Consider the following 19,053-nt stretch of genomic DNA (forward strand, 5'->3'; position numbering starts at 1 on the left):
TGTGCATGCATATGAACATATTAACACACTTTCTCTCTTTTATACCAGCATATTTTGCATACTTCTTGCACACTTAATGATGCTTGCATACTTATACACTAGGACAATTGCCTTAGTGTAACTTAGTGTACTTACATATTTGCATAGTGGCACACTTACACACTTGTGAAAATGTAGATACTCTTATACTAGCATACTACCAAGTGCTTATTGAGCAACGAATCACTAAAAGTGAATTGTGAACATGACATCACTAATTTAAGGAGCAAAATGGAGGCCTTTGATCTTTATTTCTTTATTTATTAGTCCATATTTTTTCCATAACAAGTGAGAAACTCAAGCTACAGAGCGAAGTTGCTTAGCTTCGAAGAATGAGTGTGTGAACTGAGCGAGAAAAAGAAAATAAGTTTTGAGGCACTTTTTTTCATATCAAAGGGGTGTTTCGAAATCCCCCAAAAGGATTTTTTTTAAACTCAGTTTCTGACAAGTGCAAACATGAAGCTGAACTGAAAACGCAGTTGGAAGGATTTGCAACTTTCAACTGAAATGAGTTGAAAATGGGCTGAAGAGAGGCGTGCGAAAGAAAAAAAAACACACACACCTCTCCTGCTGTCTCAGTCAAAGTGTTATGCCTGAAATAATACCTTTCCAGGCGTTTCACTTTCACAGAGCTCTTTTCTGAAAATAAAATCGCATCAGTCGTCTCGTCTCGGTTCTGATCCCTCAGCATGCGGGAGACGTGCTTCGTCCTCGCCGTCTTTTCTTCCAGCAAGGATCAGAGTCAGAGTGTTAAAACGTGGCCCCAGGTCTCCGATTGACGTCAAATCATCGTTGATATCAGAATCGTGATATTGTGATTCGATGGAGCTGAGCGACTCGGCGATCGAGCCCTCGCCCTCGTAGGCGAACGTAGCCAGAGAGTCGTACGGCGGTTCCGTCGCGTCTCTGTGGTTCTCCTGTAACCGCTGTTGGAGGTACACGTGAACGTCCTCGCCTTCCTCATCGTCCCTCAGGTCGTAACGGTGGACAGACGTGTCCTCTATGGCCTCTGGGTGGCGTAAAGTTCCGATGTCGAAGGCTTGTGTGTCTTCCTCGCCGCCTCCCTCGTCGTCGTAGCGGATCACGTTGTCCCTCGCGTCCTCTTTGGATGACATCAGAGCGTCTTTCTTCCGGTGGCGCTTCAGAGACACGGACAGTATCACGATCGCTGCAACCGATAACACAGAGCGTGAGTTTCTGCTGACTGCCAACAAACACACATACACACACTCACACACACAGGATTATGCAAGGAATATGTGATCATGTGTGAAATTAATTAATTGTGTACTAAATGAATGTAAAAATGAAATATGCAAAAACACGTGCACTGCATGTGAATGTGTGAAACCCAATATGGGCCGCGTCGGCTCCGAAACGGGACAACAGTGACCATGAGACGTTGTGAGTGTGTGTGTGTGTGTGTGTGTGTGTGTGTGTGTGTGTAGGTTATTAGTTGACTTCCTGTTTCCTCACTGTTTTGATGCGCTGTCGTGCTTCCCTGAGTGACAGACAGACTCAGCTTCCATTTCATCTCTTACAGAGAGGACAAAGGACAGAACACAAAGATGGAGAGAGAAGGACAGACAAACAGAGAAAGGACAAGACATAAACAGAAAGAGCATGGTAATAGAGGGAGATTGTGAGAGAGAGAGTGAGAGAGAGAGGAGGGGAGGACAAACAAAGATTTAAAGGGTGAAAGAGAAAGATAGGAAAGAAGAGAGCATTTTGAAAAGGTAGAGAGAGTGATTGAAAGAGTGAAAGGGGGGATTAGGAGATTCAGAGAAAGAAAGAAAGAAAGAAAGAAAGAAAGAGTAGGAAAAGGTAAATAGGAACACAGCGAGAGAAATTATAGGGAATAAAGAGAAAAAAACGCAAGGAGAGCAGAGAAAGACAGAGATATAGATATATAAAAGAACATATATATAATAGAGATATATATAGAGAGAATGCAAGCAAGACAGAAGAGAGACAGTGTGAAAGTGCAAGTAAGAAAGTGAGGCAGAGAGACAGATGTCATGCTGAAAGACAGTTATATAGAAACAGAAAAAACTACATGAGCAAGAACTAGAGAATAAGAGAAGAGAGAGAGAGAGAGAGAGAGAGAGAGGGTGAGAGAGACAGGCAAAGACAGAAACAGAGAGAAATGGAGACGGCAGGAGGTTGACAGAAAGACAGAGAGAGAAAAGAGAAAGAGCGAGGCTTTAACAAGGCCATGAATCAGATGTAAGGACTCATTCTGCAGAGAAGCAGCGTGAAAAATTGCCTACATAAACCTGAGACTGTAATTAAGAAGCCATTTGTGTTTTTCTTTCCTGTTTCTGTTCTAGGTCCAGGTTTATTTTACTGCACTGCCCCCTAGTGGCAAAAACAAATCTGTCCTCACCATGCTAATGTTAGGACATGAGGGGAGTGTCTTCTTCTGTTATCACACAGTGTGTTAAAGTTGCATTTAAAGCAGCCAGTGGACAAGCTTTCTTTACTGGTTTATGCACTGAAGCCTAAGGACTAAGACTAAGAGATATCTCCCTTCTCTCTTCCACCTCCTTTATTAATACTGACAGACACAAAGGCCACGCCCCTTTCACTGGGACTGAAAGATACACAGGCCACACCCCTTTCACTGGGATTGAAAGATACAAAAGCTATACCCCTTTCACTGGGACTGATACACAAAGACCACACCTAATTCACTGAAACTAAGCTTAATTGTTGCTAGCAGACACCGAGGCCACGCCTCCTTTACTGAAACACCATCGTCAGCAATAAAAACAAATGACAAATCATATTTCTTTCTAACACATTATAAGTGCCCCGTGTGACAGAGGGAGGATAAAGACAAGGACACTGAGATTTGACAGTGTTGCAGGGTGTCATTATAAATCTGTCACACTCTCACGCTGTCCCACGTGTGTGTGTGTGTGTGTGTGTCGTGAACACGTCTTACTCAGCAGAATGATCACACACAGCAGGATGGCCAGCAGAGCTCCAGGGCTGAGACCCAGAGGCAGAAGAAAAGCTTTGGTGCTGCAGTTTAGGATGGAACCGGAGACATCGCAAGCACAGACTCGTACGCTCAGCGTCCCTGTGCTGCTCTGGATGGGGAACCCGCTGTCCTCCACCACCACCGGCACCTCATACACACTCTTCTCCATCCGCTGAAATCCTGCACGCCTGTTCACAAGCCCGGCCGTGTTGTCTGAAAACACACACACACACACACACAAGCATGTACTGCATGGTGTCTGCACTGCTCAGTTATGTTCAGTCCTTTCATAGCAATCAACTGTGACTTTTATTTTTAAAATACCCAGTTAATAAAGAGTTTGAAAACGCGCTCTTAAAAAAGCTCCCAAAGTCCGTTATGCGTAGGAGTAAAAATGGCCCTGAACACAGTTGCTGTAATAAAATCTAATTCTTAAATCAAGCACATGAGAGTTGAGGTCCACATCGTTCCACTTTGGGTACGTATTTAAACTGGGTCATTTTGGAGCACATCTAGGACACCTACTGTGTGTGGTCATGTCATTTCACTACATGGAAAACACAGAAGAGATTAAAATTGAAGTTATATTGTATTTAATAAATTAAATTTATTATATTAATTCAAATTTATTATATTGAAGTTGTAAGTATATTGAAGTCTTATGATGTTAACTTTCATTTGTTTTTCCGATTTTTGACCCTCAGCCTCCAGTTTGATCCTGAGCTAGGGTTTCTGCATGTTTTCCCCGCGTCCATGTGGGCTTCCTCCAGGTTCTCTGGTTTTCACCAAAAACCATGCCAGTAGATGGATGAACTGTGCTAAATTGACCCTAGGTGTGAATGTGTGTCTGAGTATGTGTCCCATCCAGGGTGTATTCCTGACATGTACCAAGTGTTTCCAGGAGAGGTTCTGGGTCCACCACCACCCTGACCAGGATAATGTGCATAGAAAATGAAGCAAATTTTGCCCCGTTTTCTCCCAATTTGTTCATTGCTAATTTTCACCCCTTAGCTCATCCTCTCTAGTTGCATGATAGCTACCAAACAAAGGGGTTACGGCGCTTCCTTCAAGCTGTTCATGAAAATGATTGGATATTGTCAATCTGATTGACAGGGGAAAGTGTAATGCTATCCCTCCCACCAATTTTGGGCCAATTGGGCAACAATGCTCTTGGAGACATAGCATCACTGGGAATTGGACCCCCATTGAGACTTGGACCCCTGACCATAGATTTGGACCCTTATTGGGATTTGGACCCCCGTTGGGATTTGGACCCCCGTTGGGATTTGGACCCCTGGACACAGATATGCCATCATTTGGATTTGGACCCCTGTTTGGGTCTAGGAACTGCCAGCCACCGATGTGGCATTGTTGGGATTTGGACCCTCTTTCAGGGCATGGATCCCTGACTACAGACTACAACTTTGGGATTTACTTGACAATTGGATGAACAGTTTTCAATTCACCATTTTATTCCTTATAATTCAGTGGTCACTCACATAAAGCACAACATCACACTTTTTTCTGCTTGCTACGTTACATTGGCTCCAATGAGAATGCACCATGAGCTGTAAGACTATTGTTTCAGATCCTGATCAGAGTTTCAGCACTAAAGCTTCCCAGTGAAAAAGATGGTTATTGATGTGAGTGATGCAATGAAGAATTACAACCATGCTGGACTGTAGCATCAAAGAGGATCCAGTGGCAGTGGTTGGAGGTAAAATGATTATGAGCTTTACCAGCTTTATGACCTGCTGGGAGGACCAGCATTCAGAGAAGATAAAATGAGATAAAATGGCAACCTACATTCCTGAAGGTTTTGTTGAGCGAAGGGATTAGTCTCTCTAGTCATGTGAAGAAATTTCCTCTCTGGATCAACTACAGATTGGACCAGAATCAGACATGGAGGAGTCGAGATGGTAGTTCTGGCAGAAAAAATATGGCTTATTGTCAGATGTTCTTAAGCACTCGGGCAAATCTGCATAAATCTGCATAAAATTAAAACACTTTTAGAAAATGTTTAATGAGACTAAAGGCAAGTTGATAAGTGTGTAGTGCCCATGCTGAGGATCTGACTTTTCTCTTTCTGCGAAGAAATTAGCAACAGTTTCTTCCATACTTCCATACATAGTTTGGTGAATCAAACATGAATTTTGGGATTGTCAGTTACAATAAGACTCACATTCCCAGGCTGTCTAATGATATAACAGTTGTAATTATTAGGTGTTAGGTGTTTTTAGGCCAGTATTAACATATATTAAAGAATCTGAATAAATCATCCAATTTAAATTCCTGGAGAATGCTCAGTCTCTGTAAGGACGCTTAATTGTATCTCTGAAGAATGTCCTGTTTTTTTCTGTTTTTCTGTATAATGGGTACAGATTGGTGAATTAGATCAGATCTCGGAGGTAAGTTGCAGTTGGAAAGCTGAAGAAATCAGTGACTGATTTCCTGCAAAGTAGCTGCACATTGTTCAATCAGGCTGTAATTTTGCGATTCAAGGTTGTCTAATGATATATTTGAAATTAGTTTTTTTGTTTACCAAATTATTCAAGCGAAAAACAGTGGAAAAGCTTCTTGGCACTTCATAATGCTTTAGAGCACTCTGACAAACATTTATCACAACCAGGGAAGACCAAAAGCTCTCGGAGAGTGTTTAGTGTCCCTGCTTGAGGGTCTGGTCAGCAGAGGTTGTGTTCTCAACTCTGTCTGAATGTGTGCAGACATGCCTGCTCTTAACTGTGAGGTCCCTTGACCCTGTCACTGAGAGTTTTTTGTGCTCGGATGAGCAGCAGATTGCACTTGACAGGGCAGGAGGAGAAGGAAGAAACCATGTGGCCACTTGTTCACCTGGAAATGAGTCGTCCTGTCCACTTGAATCAGCTGCTGAACCTCACTAGCAGAAATCTACAGATTTAGTTTCTTTATAATAATAATAATAATAATTATTATTATTATTATTATTATTATTAATCACAGCTGACACAGACAGGTATGTTGGAGACACATAGTCCTGCTGCAGGAATCCAGTATTCTCAGTAAAGGGTTAATTCAGAGAAGGTCACTAAGCCATCAAACCAGACCATGTCTTTAGATTTTATAGTAAAGCTCTTATCCCCTGCACTCAGGACTCCCTGTCCTGCATAGCTTTAAGCTCTCCTGAATCTTTGCACACCTAGCCTAACTCATAACAGGCTTAATAATTAATAAAGCTGATCAGTTGGATCAGGAATATTAGCAATAGGGAAACCTCAAATTGTGTACGAGAGGAAGTCTTGAGGACTCGAGTTAAGAACCTATGATGTATACCACATTGATAGAAATAGTCTCTCCCATGCTTAGAGATCCTCCTAATGGGAATGTCTGTGCAGATGCACTCTTAGAAAAAGGTTCTTTGAATATTTCTTCCTTTTCTTGTGTTTGGCAATCCTGATGGAGGTGTCTGTGTATCTTTAGCTCTCAACTTTCTGAAGATTTCCAACTTGGAACCATCTGTAATACGGAAACACTGTTGTAGGATTCCGTAGAGAACTGTACTGAAGCAGCCTTTAGGATACTAGCGTTAACCCTATTTTGTTTTCTATGAATGGGGTATGCAATTAAATGATTGATGGAGTGAACTGGAGCTGCAAATGCAAGTCATCTTCTAACTTCTATTTCATTTTGTTGACTGTTTGGTGGCGATTATCTTGGTCTTTGATTTTCATCTGAGATACCACCCTACCAATCCGGCAGGGTGGAGGGCACCGACTGGGATGATCTTTACACATGACTGGCTAATATCAGACAAATCAAAAAAGAAGTCTTGTCTGTCCTTCTAAGGCCAACCTTTCCATGTAGAGAGCAAGACAATTATTCTCTTTTGGATTCCCAGCCATCAACAGCTACGCCATCATCACGATTAGAAATCACAACCTTCCATTAGACAGCTCCACCATTCAGGAGCCTGTGGTGTATAATGATTTTTAAATGATTTGTTCATTAGAGAAATTAGTCACTGCTACAAGCAGTACTTACTTCCATAATCTCGAATGGTGAAGTTCTTGTTCCGGATATCTCGGGGAGATTTGAAGAAGAACCTGTGTCCTAAATTAGGCATGTCTCTGTCCGTAGCACCGAGGATCTGGATCACCTAGACACGAATAACGTAAACACATTTTTAATCCCTGTGAATGAGCTGTTACTATAGAAACCATAACGTATTAGAAATAGCACATTAATATAAACCTGTGATTTGCTGCTGCACTGCTGTCAGAGCTGCTGTTATAGAAAATCAATCAACACCTTCTGACCAATCACAATCCAGAATGGATTTTCCGAGCAAGCTTAAATCAGTGTTTTAGCGCAGCTCTAATTTTACGACGACTCATTTCATATGGTGCACTAAATCCTATTTCAGTTGTTGGGAGAAATTGCTTTTCTGTGCAAGCTGCTTAGACAAACACTCAGGCAGGGATTTTTTCTCTAGAGTTAACAGGGTGAAGAAATTTGGCAAAAACGAGAAAGCTTGGCTGCTTCTAATTAGCCGTTAGAGTGAGTCACATGAGCCGTGAGTAGACGACACGCTAAACGCCAGATCATGGACGGTTTAGGAACTATCACTTACACACCACATTCAAAAACCTGTTGATTTTCACTACGATTTAATTAATAATTAATTCCTTGAAGAAGTCTTCCTTATGCAGAAACGTCATATGCCACAGCGGTCAACTTTCTCATTCATCCACTGGAACTTTTAAGTGGCTTCAGATATATTCTGAGAAGAAAAATATAGTGTTTACTGAACATTATGGCCTCAGCGATGGAAATGGACAGCACTTATTTTTGAAAATTTGACCCAAAGCACAGGATTGATATCATTTATTTCGACTGAGAAAATGGAGAGTTGAGGACTGAAAGGTTTCACTGCTGAGAGAGTGACACATTTGGAAAGAAAAGTGTATATCAATGTCATGAAAACAGCAGTGTAGCTCACAGTACACACACACACACACACACACACACACACACACACCGTATTGTCTCAGAAGCACAAAAAAACATGTACATAGCGGCACTCTCAAAATCACAAGCCTATACGTACCCAGACACTCTGTGACTGAGTGACTGTGGGACTTATTTACTCACACACACACACACACACACACACACACACACTCACACACACACACTCACCTGGCCTACTTTTGCATCCTCACAAACGAACGCCTCATACGGAGAAGAAAGTTCTGGAGGGAACTCGTTGACATCCAGCACCGTGATTGTGACACTGACTCGACTGAACAGGAGCGGATTGTCTGAAAGATCAAAGTGAGACACGTCCACTCTGAAACACAACGCTGACAGATACACAACACTGACAGATACACAACACTGACGGACTGACAGATACACAACACTGACAGATACACAACACTGACGGACTGACAGATACACAACACTGACAGATACACAACACTGATGGACTGACAGATACACAATGCTGGCTGATGCGAAACACTGATGGACTGACAGATACACAATGCTGCCTGATGCACAACACTCACGGACTGAGAGATACACAACACTGGCTTATGCACAACACTGATGGACTGACAGATACACAACGCTGGCTTATGCACAACACTGACGGACTGACAGATACACAACGCTGGCTTATGCACAACACTGATGGACTGACAGATACACAACGCTGGCTTATGCACAACACTGATGGACTGACAGATACACAATGCTGGCTGATGCGAAACACTGATGGACTGACAGATACACAACGCTGGCTTATGCACAACACTGACGGACTGACAGATACACAACGCTGGCTTATGCACAACACTGATGGACTGACAGATACACAACGCTGGCTGATGCACAACACTGATGGACTGACAGATACACAACACTGGCTGATGCACAACACTGATGGACTGACAGATACACAACGCTGGCTGATGCACAACACTGATGGACTGACAGATACACAACACTGGCTGATGCACAACACTGATGGACTGACAGATACACAACGCTGATAGATGCACAACACTGATGGACTGACAGATACACAACACTGGCTGATGCACAACACTGACGGACTGACAGATGGATGGATGGGTACACAACCCTGATTGATACACAACAGTGATGGATATACAACAATTACAGATACACGACAATGATGGATACACATTGCAGATGGATACACAACTCTGATGAATACACAACACTGATGGATACACAACACTGATGGTTACACAAGACTGACGGATACCCAATGCTAACTGATGCAACAATGATGGATCCTGAACACTGATGGATACACAACAATGTACTTGTGTATTATTTAATTATTTTTTTAAATAATGTACAGTAATTTAAAACTAAATTCAATTTGACATTTAATTACCTAAATTATAAACGCACTTGATAATTATATGATTAATGCACAAAAATCTCAATTTGTTATACAATTTTTGTTTTATTTTCCTTTTATTTTTCATTTTTTCTGTTTCTTTTTGCCTTTTACCTTTAAATTAAAAAAATTCTTTGTATCAATTTCGTTCATTAATTGCCATTTTCATTTACTGATTTGTGAGATAACCATTTCTTTTTGCAATGAATTATTATTTTTATTCAATTTCTTTTATTATATGTATGATTTATAGAATATTATAAAAGCAGTGCAGCTGGATTTGGATTAAAAGTCCCTGTACATGACTGCATTTGCTGTTAACTTCCACTAGATGGCGTGATCAGACCTTCGTGAGAATTTCCCCACATCAGTAATATTTTTATTCTGTCTTCCCTGCACATTTCAGTGTGTTTTCTTCTTTACACACTCAGATGAAGCTCATGAAGAGTGTGTTGATGAGCTGATGAGGTGAATGAGGGACTGAAGGAGAACGATGAGGAAACATCGTGTGTGTTCAGTAAAGAAGCAGCACTGATTAAATCAGACCACGGCGCTTAACGACGAGCTGCTCGCACTTTACACGCCTCTTTCTCTTCACGTGTCTTGTGTACTTACTAACTTTAGTTGCCACTACAGTGATGTTGTGTTTTGGTGTCGTTTCTCTGTCCAGAGCTTCTCGGGATGATATCGTGCCTTCGTCAGGATCGATGTCGAAGTGATTCTCTGAGTCTGCGCTCCACTCGATGGAGTACCTACACAGCCGAAAGATGAAAACAAAGACGTGAAATTAAACAAAACATTTAGAAAAATATGTGTAATGTTTGGAAACGGGGTATGGCCCAGTATGGCCATGATAAGGAAGTGTAAAATTGTTACTTGTATAGACAATGACACCAACATCATTCCCTGGAAGTATTTTTGAATTTCAGTAGTGAGCTATACTATATAAAAAGTTTACACACCCCTGTCAAAATTGCAGATAGAAATGATAAATCATGTAAAAACAAATTCAAGTAAAAAAAAAAAAAACAAATAGAAATGAAAATATAAAAAAAATGTACAATAACCTGTTATGGTGCGTAAGTATACACACCCTGTAACTAATACTTTGTTAAAGCACCTTGTGCGTGTAACTCAGCACTCAGTGTTTTTGGGTAAGTGTCTACCAACTCAGCACATTTTCATTTGGTAATTTTATTCCTCTCTTCCTTGCAAATATGCTCCAGATCTATAAATTTGTGAAAGGATCTCCTGCGCACAGGCCTCTTCAAGTCATTCCACAGGTTTTCTGTAGGATTTAGACATAAAATCCTATAGAAAACTAGGATATAGGACTTTTTTAAAACATTGATCTTCTTCTTCTGAAGCTGTTCCTTTCTTGACTTGGAGTCGTGCTTTGGGTCGTTATCGTGCTGAAATATTAAAAATTTTCTTCATCTGCAGCTGTCTAACAGAGGCCTGCAGGTTTTATGTCAAAATACGTTGGTATTTGGAGCTATCCATGATTCCTTCTATCTTGACTACAGCGCCAGTCCCAGCTGAAGAGAAGCAGACCGCTAGCATGATGCTGCCACCACCATGCTTCACCGCGTTCTAAAACATATCTTTTAGAATTGTGTGCAAAAATCTCTACTTCAACACATTTTGCCACATGATTTGGGTAAATTGTTTGTATGTTTTGGTAAATTTATTCATAATGTTTGTGAGAAAGGGCTTCCGTTTAGCCACCCTGCCCCATAGCCCATGAATATGTGAAGAATATGAGACTTTGTTGTCACATGGAGGGAGTGAGCATTAAGCACTGTACACAGAATAGCATTACACTGCTGTGTCATATACTAACCGCTGGTGTGTTATTGTGTGTTATTGTGTGTTAATGAATTCCATTGTCTCACAGGAACACAGGCTAATGTGCAGTAGTGAAATATTAAAAACAGAGCACAAGCACCCAGCGTGTACTGAATCACTGCTGTCTTCTTTGTGTCCTCTTTATGAAATATTCATCCAGAAAAACATACTGTTTATAACAATGTCATGCTCGTAAGATCAACAGCGCCTCATGTTCACCTGAGAAAAAAAATGCCAGGCTGAGACGCTCGAGAAGTGTTGCATTCTGGGTGTAATGTTCTTTAATCATGTGAGTTATTATCATATGTGACTTACGCCATGATTAGGAAAGGCTGCTTCAAAATGATAAAAAAAAAAAAAGTGTGTGTGTGTGTGTGTGTGTGTGATGACCTGATGGGACTGTGCCCCATGTCGGGGTCGTGGGCATTCACCGCTCCGATGGCGTTCCCTGCAGCTCCCTCTCGTGTCTCCATGCTGTACTCTGAGCTGCTGAAGAGCGGAGCTTCCTCCACGTCCATCACGCTGAGCTTCACCACGGCCGAGTCGCTGTGTGAGCCGCCCTGCAGGAAACGATCGTCCATGTGTGGGTCCGACGCCGATACTTTAAAACTGTACGTCTTCCTGCTTTCATAATCCAGAGGCTAGAGGGACACGGCGGAAAGTGTAAAAACACAGGGTTAAACTGTGAAAAGTTGCAAAAAGCATCTAAAAAAGTGTAAATAAGGTGTAAAAAGGTGTAAAAAAAAAAGAAGTCATAAGTAAATAAAGTATAAATAATGAAGAACATAATGAAGAGTAAAAAAAAGTGTAAAAGATAAAATAAAAATAAAAAGATATTTTGGATGGAAGTACTGACATCAATACTGTACCTTATATTAAAAAAATAATAAAATATTCATAAAGCTGAAATTGTGAAAAAAATGATACCAAACATTTGAGTTAAAAATATTTTTAAGGTGGTTTAATACAGAAAAATCTATAGCAAAATTTTTTAGACTTTAAAGGGTTAATATACATACAAATGTTTACTCATTATATTAACAACTATCTAAAATTTATTGTTATTTTTTAAAGTTTATTACATAACAAATTTTTATCCGTTTATAGTTACATTTAATGCTGTGGAATGTCCATGAACAAGTTAGTTCCTGTTCTCACTTATGTTATAGCAGCTATAAAGTTCCCTCACCAGCCTCTCTTTTTTCTCTCTCTTGAAGTAAATAAGAAAAAAATACGCACCTTATCTACTAAAGCACGCTGAAGTTCTTTATACTATGAAGAGTTACGCTGAATGATGTCATGATTAAAGCTACATGCATAAACCCCGCCCCTAATCCTGACCTAAGCCTTTCTTAAGTTTCCGTACGATTGGTTTCATGGCGTCGTGTCTGACAGGAAACAGTTGTGAGACATCAGAGAGACCGAACGCAGCGTCAGTGTTTCACATCTCTCTGGCTCTGCTTGTTGTACGTGTCAGATCCTGTCATATCCGCATATAAAAGCGCAGCGTTTTCTCTCGTCTCTGTGCCGTGTGGCATCAGGGCATCTCTTCCTCCGCTTTCCGGTCTCCACTTCCTCTCTTATCTTGGCAGGAGCTTTCTGTTCCTGAAGCTCACACCGTTGCATCATGACATGAACGAACCGAGCTGCGTTTCAAATTCCAGTCATGTTGTCAGAAGCTGCATCAGACTCTCCACACTTCCTACATTCCACTTATAGGCTGCGTATCGGTCACACTGCGCTGTGAGCGCCACTACTTTACCCAGATGATGCTTATTGTTTATTACACCACAGCACTGCTGAATTCTGCATTCTGATTGGTCAGAAGGTGTTGATTCATTTTACTCACAGTAGTGCAGCTGCAACTCACAACTCATATATTAATGCACTCGTTATCGTTTCTATAGTAACAGCTCTTTCACAGGGATGTGTATGGCAGACACTCCACGTAAACGGATTAAAAAAGTGTGTGTAGGGACATGTATGGAAGGAGTCTCCAGTGTCAGCGCTTCGTAACAGTCACGGATAAAGCTGTAACTTTCAGTTTTGCAAAATTTTCAGGACAGAGGAGTGCACATTCTGCATTTTCTTGATTTTTCTGCGTTTCAAGAACATTAAATGTAACTATAAACAGATCAAAAGTATGATATTTTGTTCTTTAACAAATAAAATTGCTTCAAGGATGGCAAATCGCTGTGGTGTAAGAGGAATAAACACTTCAGGATGTACAGAGTGGTAACAGGAATTCTTCATCACACCACACCGTCGTTGATTATTTTCCTGTAACAGAATGTCCCGGAGTGTTGCACAAAAGAAAGAGTGAGTTTTATTTCATTACTTCTTCTCTTGGTGGCCAACTTCACAGAAGTGAGCTCCAGAGCGTTCCTAATGTTCTCTGCAAAACTATATTTCACTTATTTTATAAAGATATAATCCGAGCAGTCGATGGCTTTCTCAGCAGGTTTGTGGAAATCCTCACCACTCTTCCCATCCAAGCTGTGACTGATCCTCAGGAATAAAGTGACCAGAAGCTTGTGAGAAGGTTCCACTAGAGAACCAGGGAACCCTGAACCTTTCTCAGCCTTTATTAAATATAAAACGTGTGAGTAGGCTGCTTCAATTAGCTCTGATTGGGGTCAATTGTTTATTCATGATGTGTTGTGTAAGAGCTTACTTGTGGGATTTGCGTCCTTTTCAAGTGCTATAAACACACTGCAGTAAAATCCGATCCGTATTTCAGCTGAAGTGCTTCTGAAGGCATATTAGATCAATCACACGTGGACAGCTGCGTGAGGGATTTCATATAGCGGTGACGGGTTACGGCTCGTTGATTAAAGCTCACACATGGCAGGGGGTCCATTTTTTTTGTCCATTTGTCTTTGGTAGAAGGAATATCTAAGAGAATATTTACCGTGAGGAAAATATTCACCTTCAGAGAGGAATAAGTAAACACACCTTTTTTTTATCTACGTTTAGTAATGCATTAAAAACAACACATTATCTGCTAACAGTTTACTTTATGGGTTTTTCATTCCAAAAAAAGCGTAGCATAAATGTTTTATAAACCAATAATCGAGAATTTAAGAAAGGCCTATGACAAAATGTGTGAGATAGGTAGCATAATTTTGTATTTACAAAGTAATTAACTTTTAAATTGTTTTTATTCACAGTACATTTATTAAGCTTTAAGATGTCATCTATGAAATCTCTGTTTCTTATTCATTAGCTGACTTTCAGGCTCCTTAAATAAACTTGTAAATATAAACTTCACATCGTAAAAGTGTTATAAACACAAAATTAATTAGTGACTGCATGGAAATCATTAGTTTCACTATTTCTGATATTTGGGTTTCTTAAATAAGTGGAGAATTTGGACACTGGAATGTGGTTTTGTAAGTAAGGAGTAAAACACTCCATGTCACGCTGTTAAAGGAAAATTATCAACGACAAGGTGGTGTGATGAAGCGGCGTTACTGTAACCACCCCAAAGCTGATTCTTTTCCTCTAACAGCATGTCACAATATGCTTTAGTCCTCTTATACCACAGCCACTGCCAGCTATTACAATTTTTGTTTATTAAAAAAATGACACGGCATACTTTTTATCCATTTATAGTTGCCTAGTTAGTTCCGTTACTTATGTTATAGCAGCTATAAACAGCTTGTTGAGAGAGGAACTGGAAAACGCCAAGCCATCTTCCTCAGCACTTAGTAGGGGGCGTGGCTTAAAGTTTGAAGTTGAAGTCGCGTGCTAGAATTAATAGCTATATTTTATAAAAGCTGTTCTTGTACAAATCACTATTTTCACTATTCATGGTGTAAAACTGAAGTTTAGAACTCGAACACGTCTCAGCGGGTTGAAAGAACTGTTTCTTTCTTTCTTTCTTTCACATATCCCAGACACAGATCTCATTCTTGTTCAAGACACATTGTTCTTGTTCTGGCACCCTGTCAAAATAAAAATGCAGAGAGAAAAAGCGTGATGTGCACGTGTCAGGTTGTGTCACGTCAGCCTTTGCCGCTGACTGCTGAAGTATCTGTTGTGTAGTAAAGTGCACATTTTCAGACACAAATAAAAATGATGTGCGCTTTTCTTGGAAAAACGTGAAGCCTTCGAATCACAGTGTATACATTTTAGGAAAGTAATCAGTGGAGAATCAGGTGCTACAAGAGAACAGTGATGCGTGACTCACATGTGATTATACGGCTCATGAAAAACACCCACACACACTTTCTTCTAAATCCGATGCACTTTCCCACCAAGTGCCGAAGCGCTGAATGTCATTAAAATGCATATGAAGGTAATGTCGGATGAAAGAAAGCCTTTTTTCACTTCAAGAAGATGAAACAAACATAAATATATTTTAGAACTTTTCTACCTATGAATAAATCACAGAGGAGATAATCTCACTGAATAATCTCGCTATTCAGAAGTTACGTAAGAGTTACACACGAGGGGCGGAGTTTCTAACCTTGTACTTTGACCTTGCCTTATTTCTTGCACCACTGTCTTCCGAGTTTGATGTAATCACAATATGTCAAGCTAAAATGTACATTCTTGGCTATAAATACACTCAGAAATATGATGGAATGCATTTCGAGAGTAATATTAAATACATAAATATGACAGTTAATTAGATGCATATTAATAAGAGACATTACTTCTCTCGAGGCCTGAGTTTTTTACTGATAGAATTTTGAATGAACTTAATGTGGGCTGTATGTCTAGCAGATGAGCGCTCAGTCCGCTTATCCTTCAAACCATGTGCACTTTTTATTCACAGGAGAGAGCACATTAATAATGTGCCCACATTCTGTGCACACATTGATTTACAATGACCTTAATTTAGCATCTCATAGCTAATATTCATTAACTATCAGAGTGCAATATAAAAAAATAAAAGGAAAAATAATAGGATGTGCTGCATCAAGTGCTATTTTATACGATGATGAATAATGATGGTAGACTTACGCACGTGCATAACCCGACTCTGAATACACGTAACTTTCCCGGTGTGAACAGGCCTTTTGGACAAGCCCTCAGTACAGTTTGTCTTTTCTCCTCTACACCTGTGTACTCTAATGATTTATACTCACGCTATCCAGAATGCAATAGGTTCCCTTTTGAGTTCTTCTCAAGGTTTCATCCTCGTGTTGTTTCAGTGAGTTTTTTTCCTTATCGCTGTCACCTCTGGCTTGTTATTAATTAGCAATCTGAATCTACGTTTGAATTTCTGTAAAGCTGCTTTCAGCAAAAAAAGCTTCCTGTTTTCACTGGGAATCAGATGTAAATCTACAGACTTGATTTGTTATTTAATGCTGCTGAAACATCGCCAGGCTTTAATTAATTCTTTGCATTAATTACCATTTAGTCATGAATCCATAATTTGGCTATATTACTCACAGAAGCTCATTTAGGTTTGTGTGCTCATCTCTCTCTCTCTCTCTCTCTCTTTTTTTTTTGCAGCGAGTATGTTAAGCGATTGGGTTTGGAAATGAAGGAGCTCTAATGAGGCAGAAAATTAAAAAAGGTGCAAATCATAATAAACTCAGGTGTCAGCAAGAAAAAAAATGTTTCAACAGCGAGCGTTACATACTTAGAGAAAAGCATTAGAATGACATGTTATTCAGTAATCAAAGCAGGGTACTCATTTGATTAATGTCAGCAGTAACACTTTATAGCTGCAGTACATTAAGCTTTCATAATACATTAATAAGATAAATGACATAACTCAATCCTCGATACTGAAGGATCTGTGTAGGTGTATCAGATCTGTGAGCTTTCATGTAATATATCATTTTGTCTTTATGTGAAAGTGTGAAAGAGAGCTAATCGCTGTCCATGCACAAGTATCCACCATTTTTCTCTCTCCAACGTCCTCTTATAGCTGCAACCTGATTCCCTAAAGCAAGGAGACACCCCAGAATGCACTGCTTCAGCATTTCCCCAAGGTGCCCATGCAAAAAAAAAAAAACAAAAAACAGAAAAAAAAACCAGGAAGGACGGCGGCAGGAACGTGGTTCTGTCATTGACCCTGTTCTCAGTTCTCTGCCCCACGGTGAGGATTTCTCATTCTCATATTCATTTTCCTGCCTTGTTTTTTTTTGGGTCAGCAGATATGGTTCTGCAGAGTCAGGAATGGGTGACTTTGTTCTCCAGATGCTCTGGAGTTTGAGTGCAGCTTGGGGAATACAAGTGAAAAAAAAAATTAATCAGAAAAAGGCAGGTAGGAACAGAAACAAAGGATGATATGATCCATAGAACAGATGAATTTTGTGACCTGGAATTGTAGTAATAATAATTATTATTATAATATATACAGTTATTTTAGCATAATTGTGTAACTGCTTCTCAACTTTTACTTATAAACTTTTCAACACTTATGCTAACTATGCCGAGCTCCTCCGCACTGCAGATATGTGAGATCTTTATATCTGGAGTGAGAGCCTGCGAGTCTCAAACAGTCATCACGGAGTCACAGAACCCCACTGAGCTAAACCGCAGTAATGATGGAGCGATCCATCTCTCTGGAGAACGAGTGCACTCCAGCCTCGTCCTCGAGCTTTTACCGAAGCACTTACACACGTATGCGCCAGGCGACGTGAGTGGGCTCCGTTAAATGATGTGCGGGGGATTTCTACTTGTCACATCGCATCAAGAGGTAGTAGAGCTGATCGCCGAGCACCAATTTATTTATTCATGGTTTCTGAAGTCCAGAAAGATGGACCACTTCTTTATCCTTTTGCCAAAACTACACACTGTGTCATTTTCAAGAGACGTTGCTTTTGTGTCGGTGCATTTTTGTACGTTTGGGTGTCAGCTTGTCCTGGGGAAAGTTGTTACCACCAGTAAGGAGATGATGGATCTGATTTTTGATTGGAGTGGGCAGCGTGTAGAAAATAACAGTTTTACGGCTGGTAATGCATTATTCACCGAGTATGGGGAGGATGGTGGGCTGTAATAAAGGCGCTCACCCTCGGGGCGAAAAAAAGACGTGCGTAAAATATGTTGGAGTAAAGAAGCACAATGCGCCGTTAGTGCTAAGTTATATTTTACACACGTGCGTTTTTTAATTACGCAATATAATCAGCAACAAGCTTGTCAGCTACGTAAACACAACTTTAAGCTTTGATAAGCTAATGATTATATTTTGAAATTGCATAATAAAATAGAAAATAAACTACTGTGTTATGAAAGAAAGTAGTAGAATTTCCTACCTCTAACATTGCTAACCCTAATCTTTACACATTTATTCACTTCTCTTACTTATAAAAAAAAAAATCGTAAGACCGAAATTTGTTGTTTACATTGTGTACCTTGTATTACACTTTAGCACTTCAGGCTTTCTTACAAGCTGAAATGCTAGCCAACAAGCAGACACCAGCTAATGGACACCAGTTAGCATCTTTTCTTGTCTAACACTGTCATCCATTAGCATGCATTAGCTGCCTGCAAGTGGCATTAAAGTGTCTGTTTTTACCCTATAACCGTCTGTTCAGCCATCTGTTGATGTCATTTTTCTTCTTTTAAATTATTTCTAGGCAATCTAATGTATTTTTTCACACCAATAAGTAAACAAATATTTATTTATTTATTTATTTCATTATTTATTTATGTGCTTTATACATTTTCGATTACAAATTTCTTTTTTTTTTTTTTTAATTTTCATTAATTTTAATTATCGTATGATCTTATATTTAAACATCTACATTTAAACAATTGTTTCGTAAAATAAACTAAAATAAAATAAAACTAAAATTTGGTTTGA

At 39.9% G+C, this 19,053-nt stretch overlaps 1 protein-coding gene across 1 annotated transcript in view; it reads right to left on the reverse strand.

Annotated features, from left to right (window-relative positions):
- Nucleotides 1–279: 279 nt before the first annotated feature.
- Nucleotides 280–19,053, reverse strand: part of cdh12a (cadherin 12, type 2a (N-cadherin 2)) — a 50,311-nt gene continuing 31,537 nt past the window's right edge. The window contains exons 7-12 of the mRNA XM_026941210.3: nt 11,676–11,926; nt 10,053–10,189; nt 8,201–8,322; nt 7,043–7,157; nt 2,987–3,238; nt 280–1,207 (exon numbers count right to left, since the gene is read on the reverse strand). Coding sequence (XP_026797011.3) covers nt 696–1,207; nt 2,987–3,238; nt 7,043–7,157; nt 8,201–8,322; nt 10,053–10,189; nt 11,676–11,926 — 1,389 coding nt within the window. The 3' untranslated portion in view covers nt 280–695. The remainder of the gene's footprint in view (nt 1,208–2,986; nt 3,239–7,042; nt 7,158–8,200; nt 8,323–10,052; nt 10,190–11,675; nt 11,927–19,053) is intronic.

The sequence above is a fragment of the Pangasianodon hypophthalmus genome, chromosome 21 (genome assembly GCF_027358585.1).
Source record: "Pangasianodon hypophthalmus isolate fPanHyp1 chromosome 21, fPanHyp1.pri, whole genome shotgun sequence".
NCBI classification, from domain to species: Eukaryota; Metazoa; Chordata; class Actinopteri; order Siluriformes; family Pangasiidae; genus Pangasianodon; species Pangasianodon hypophthalmus.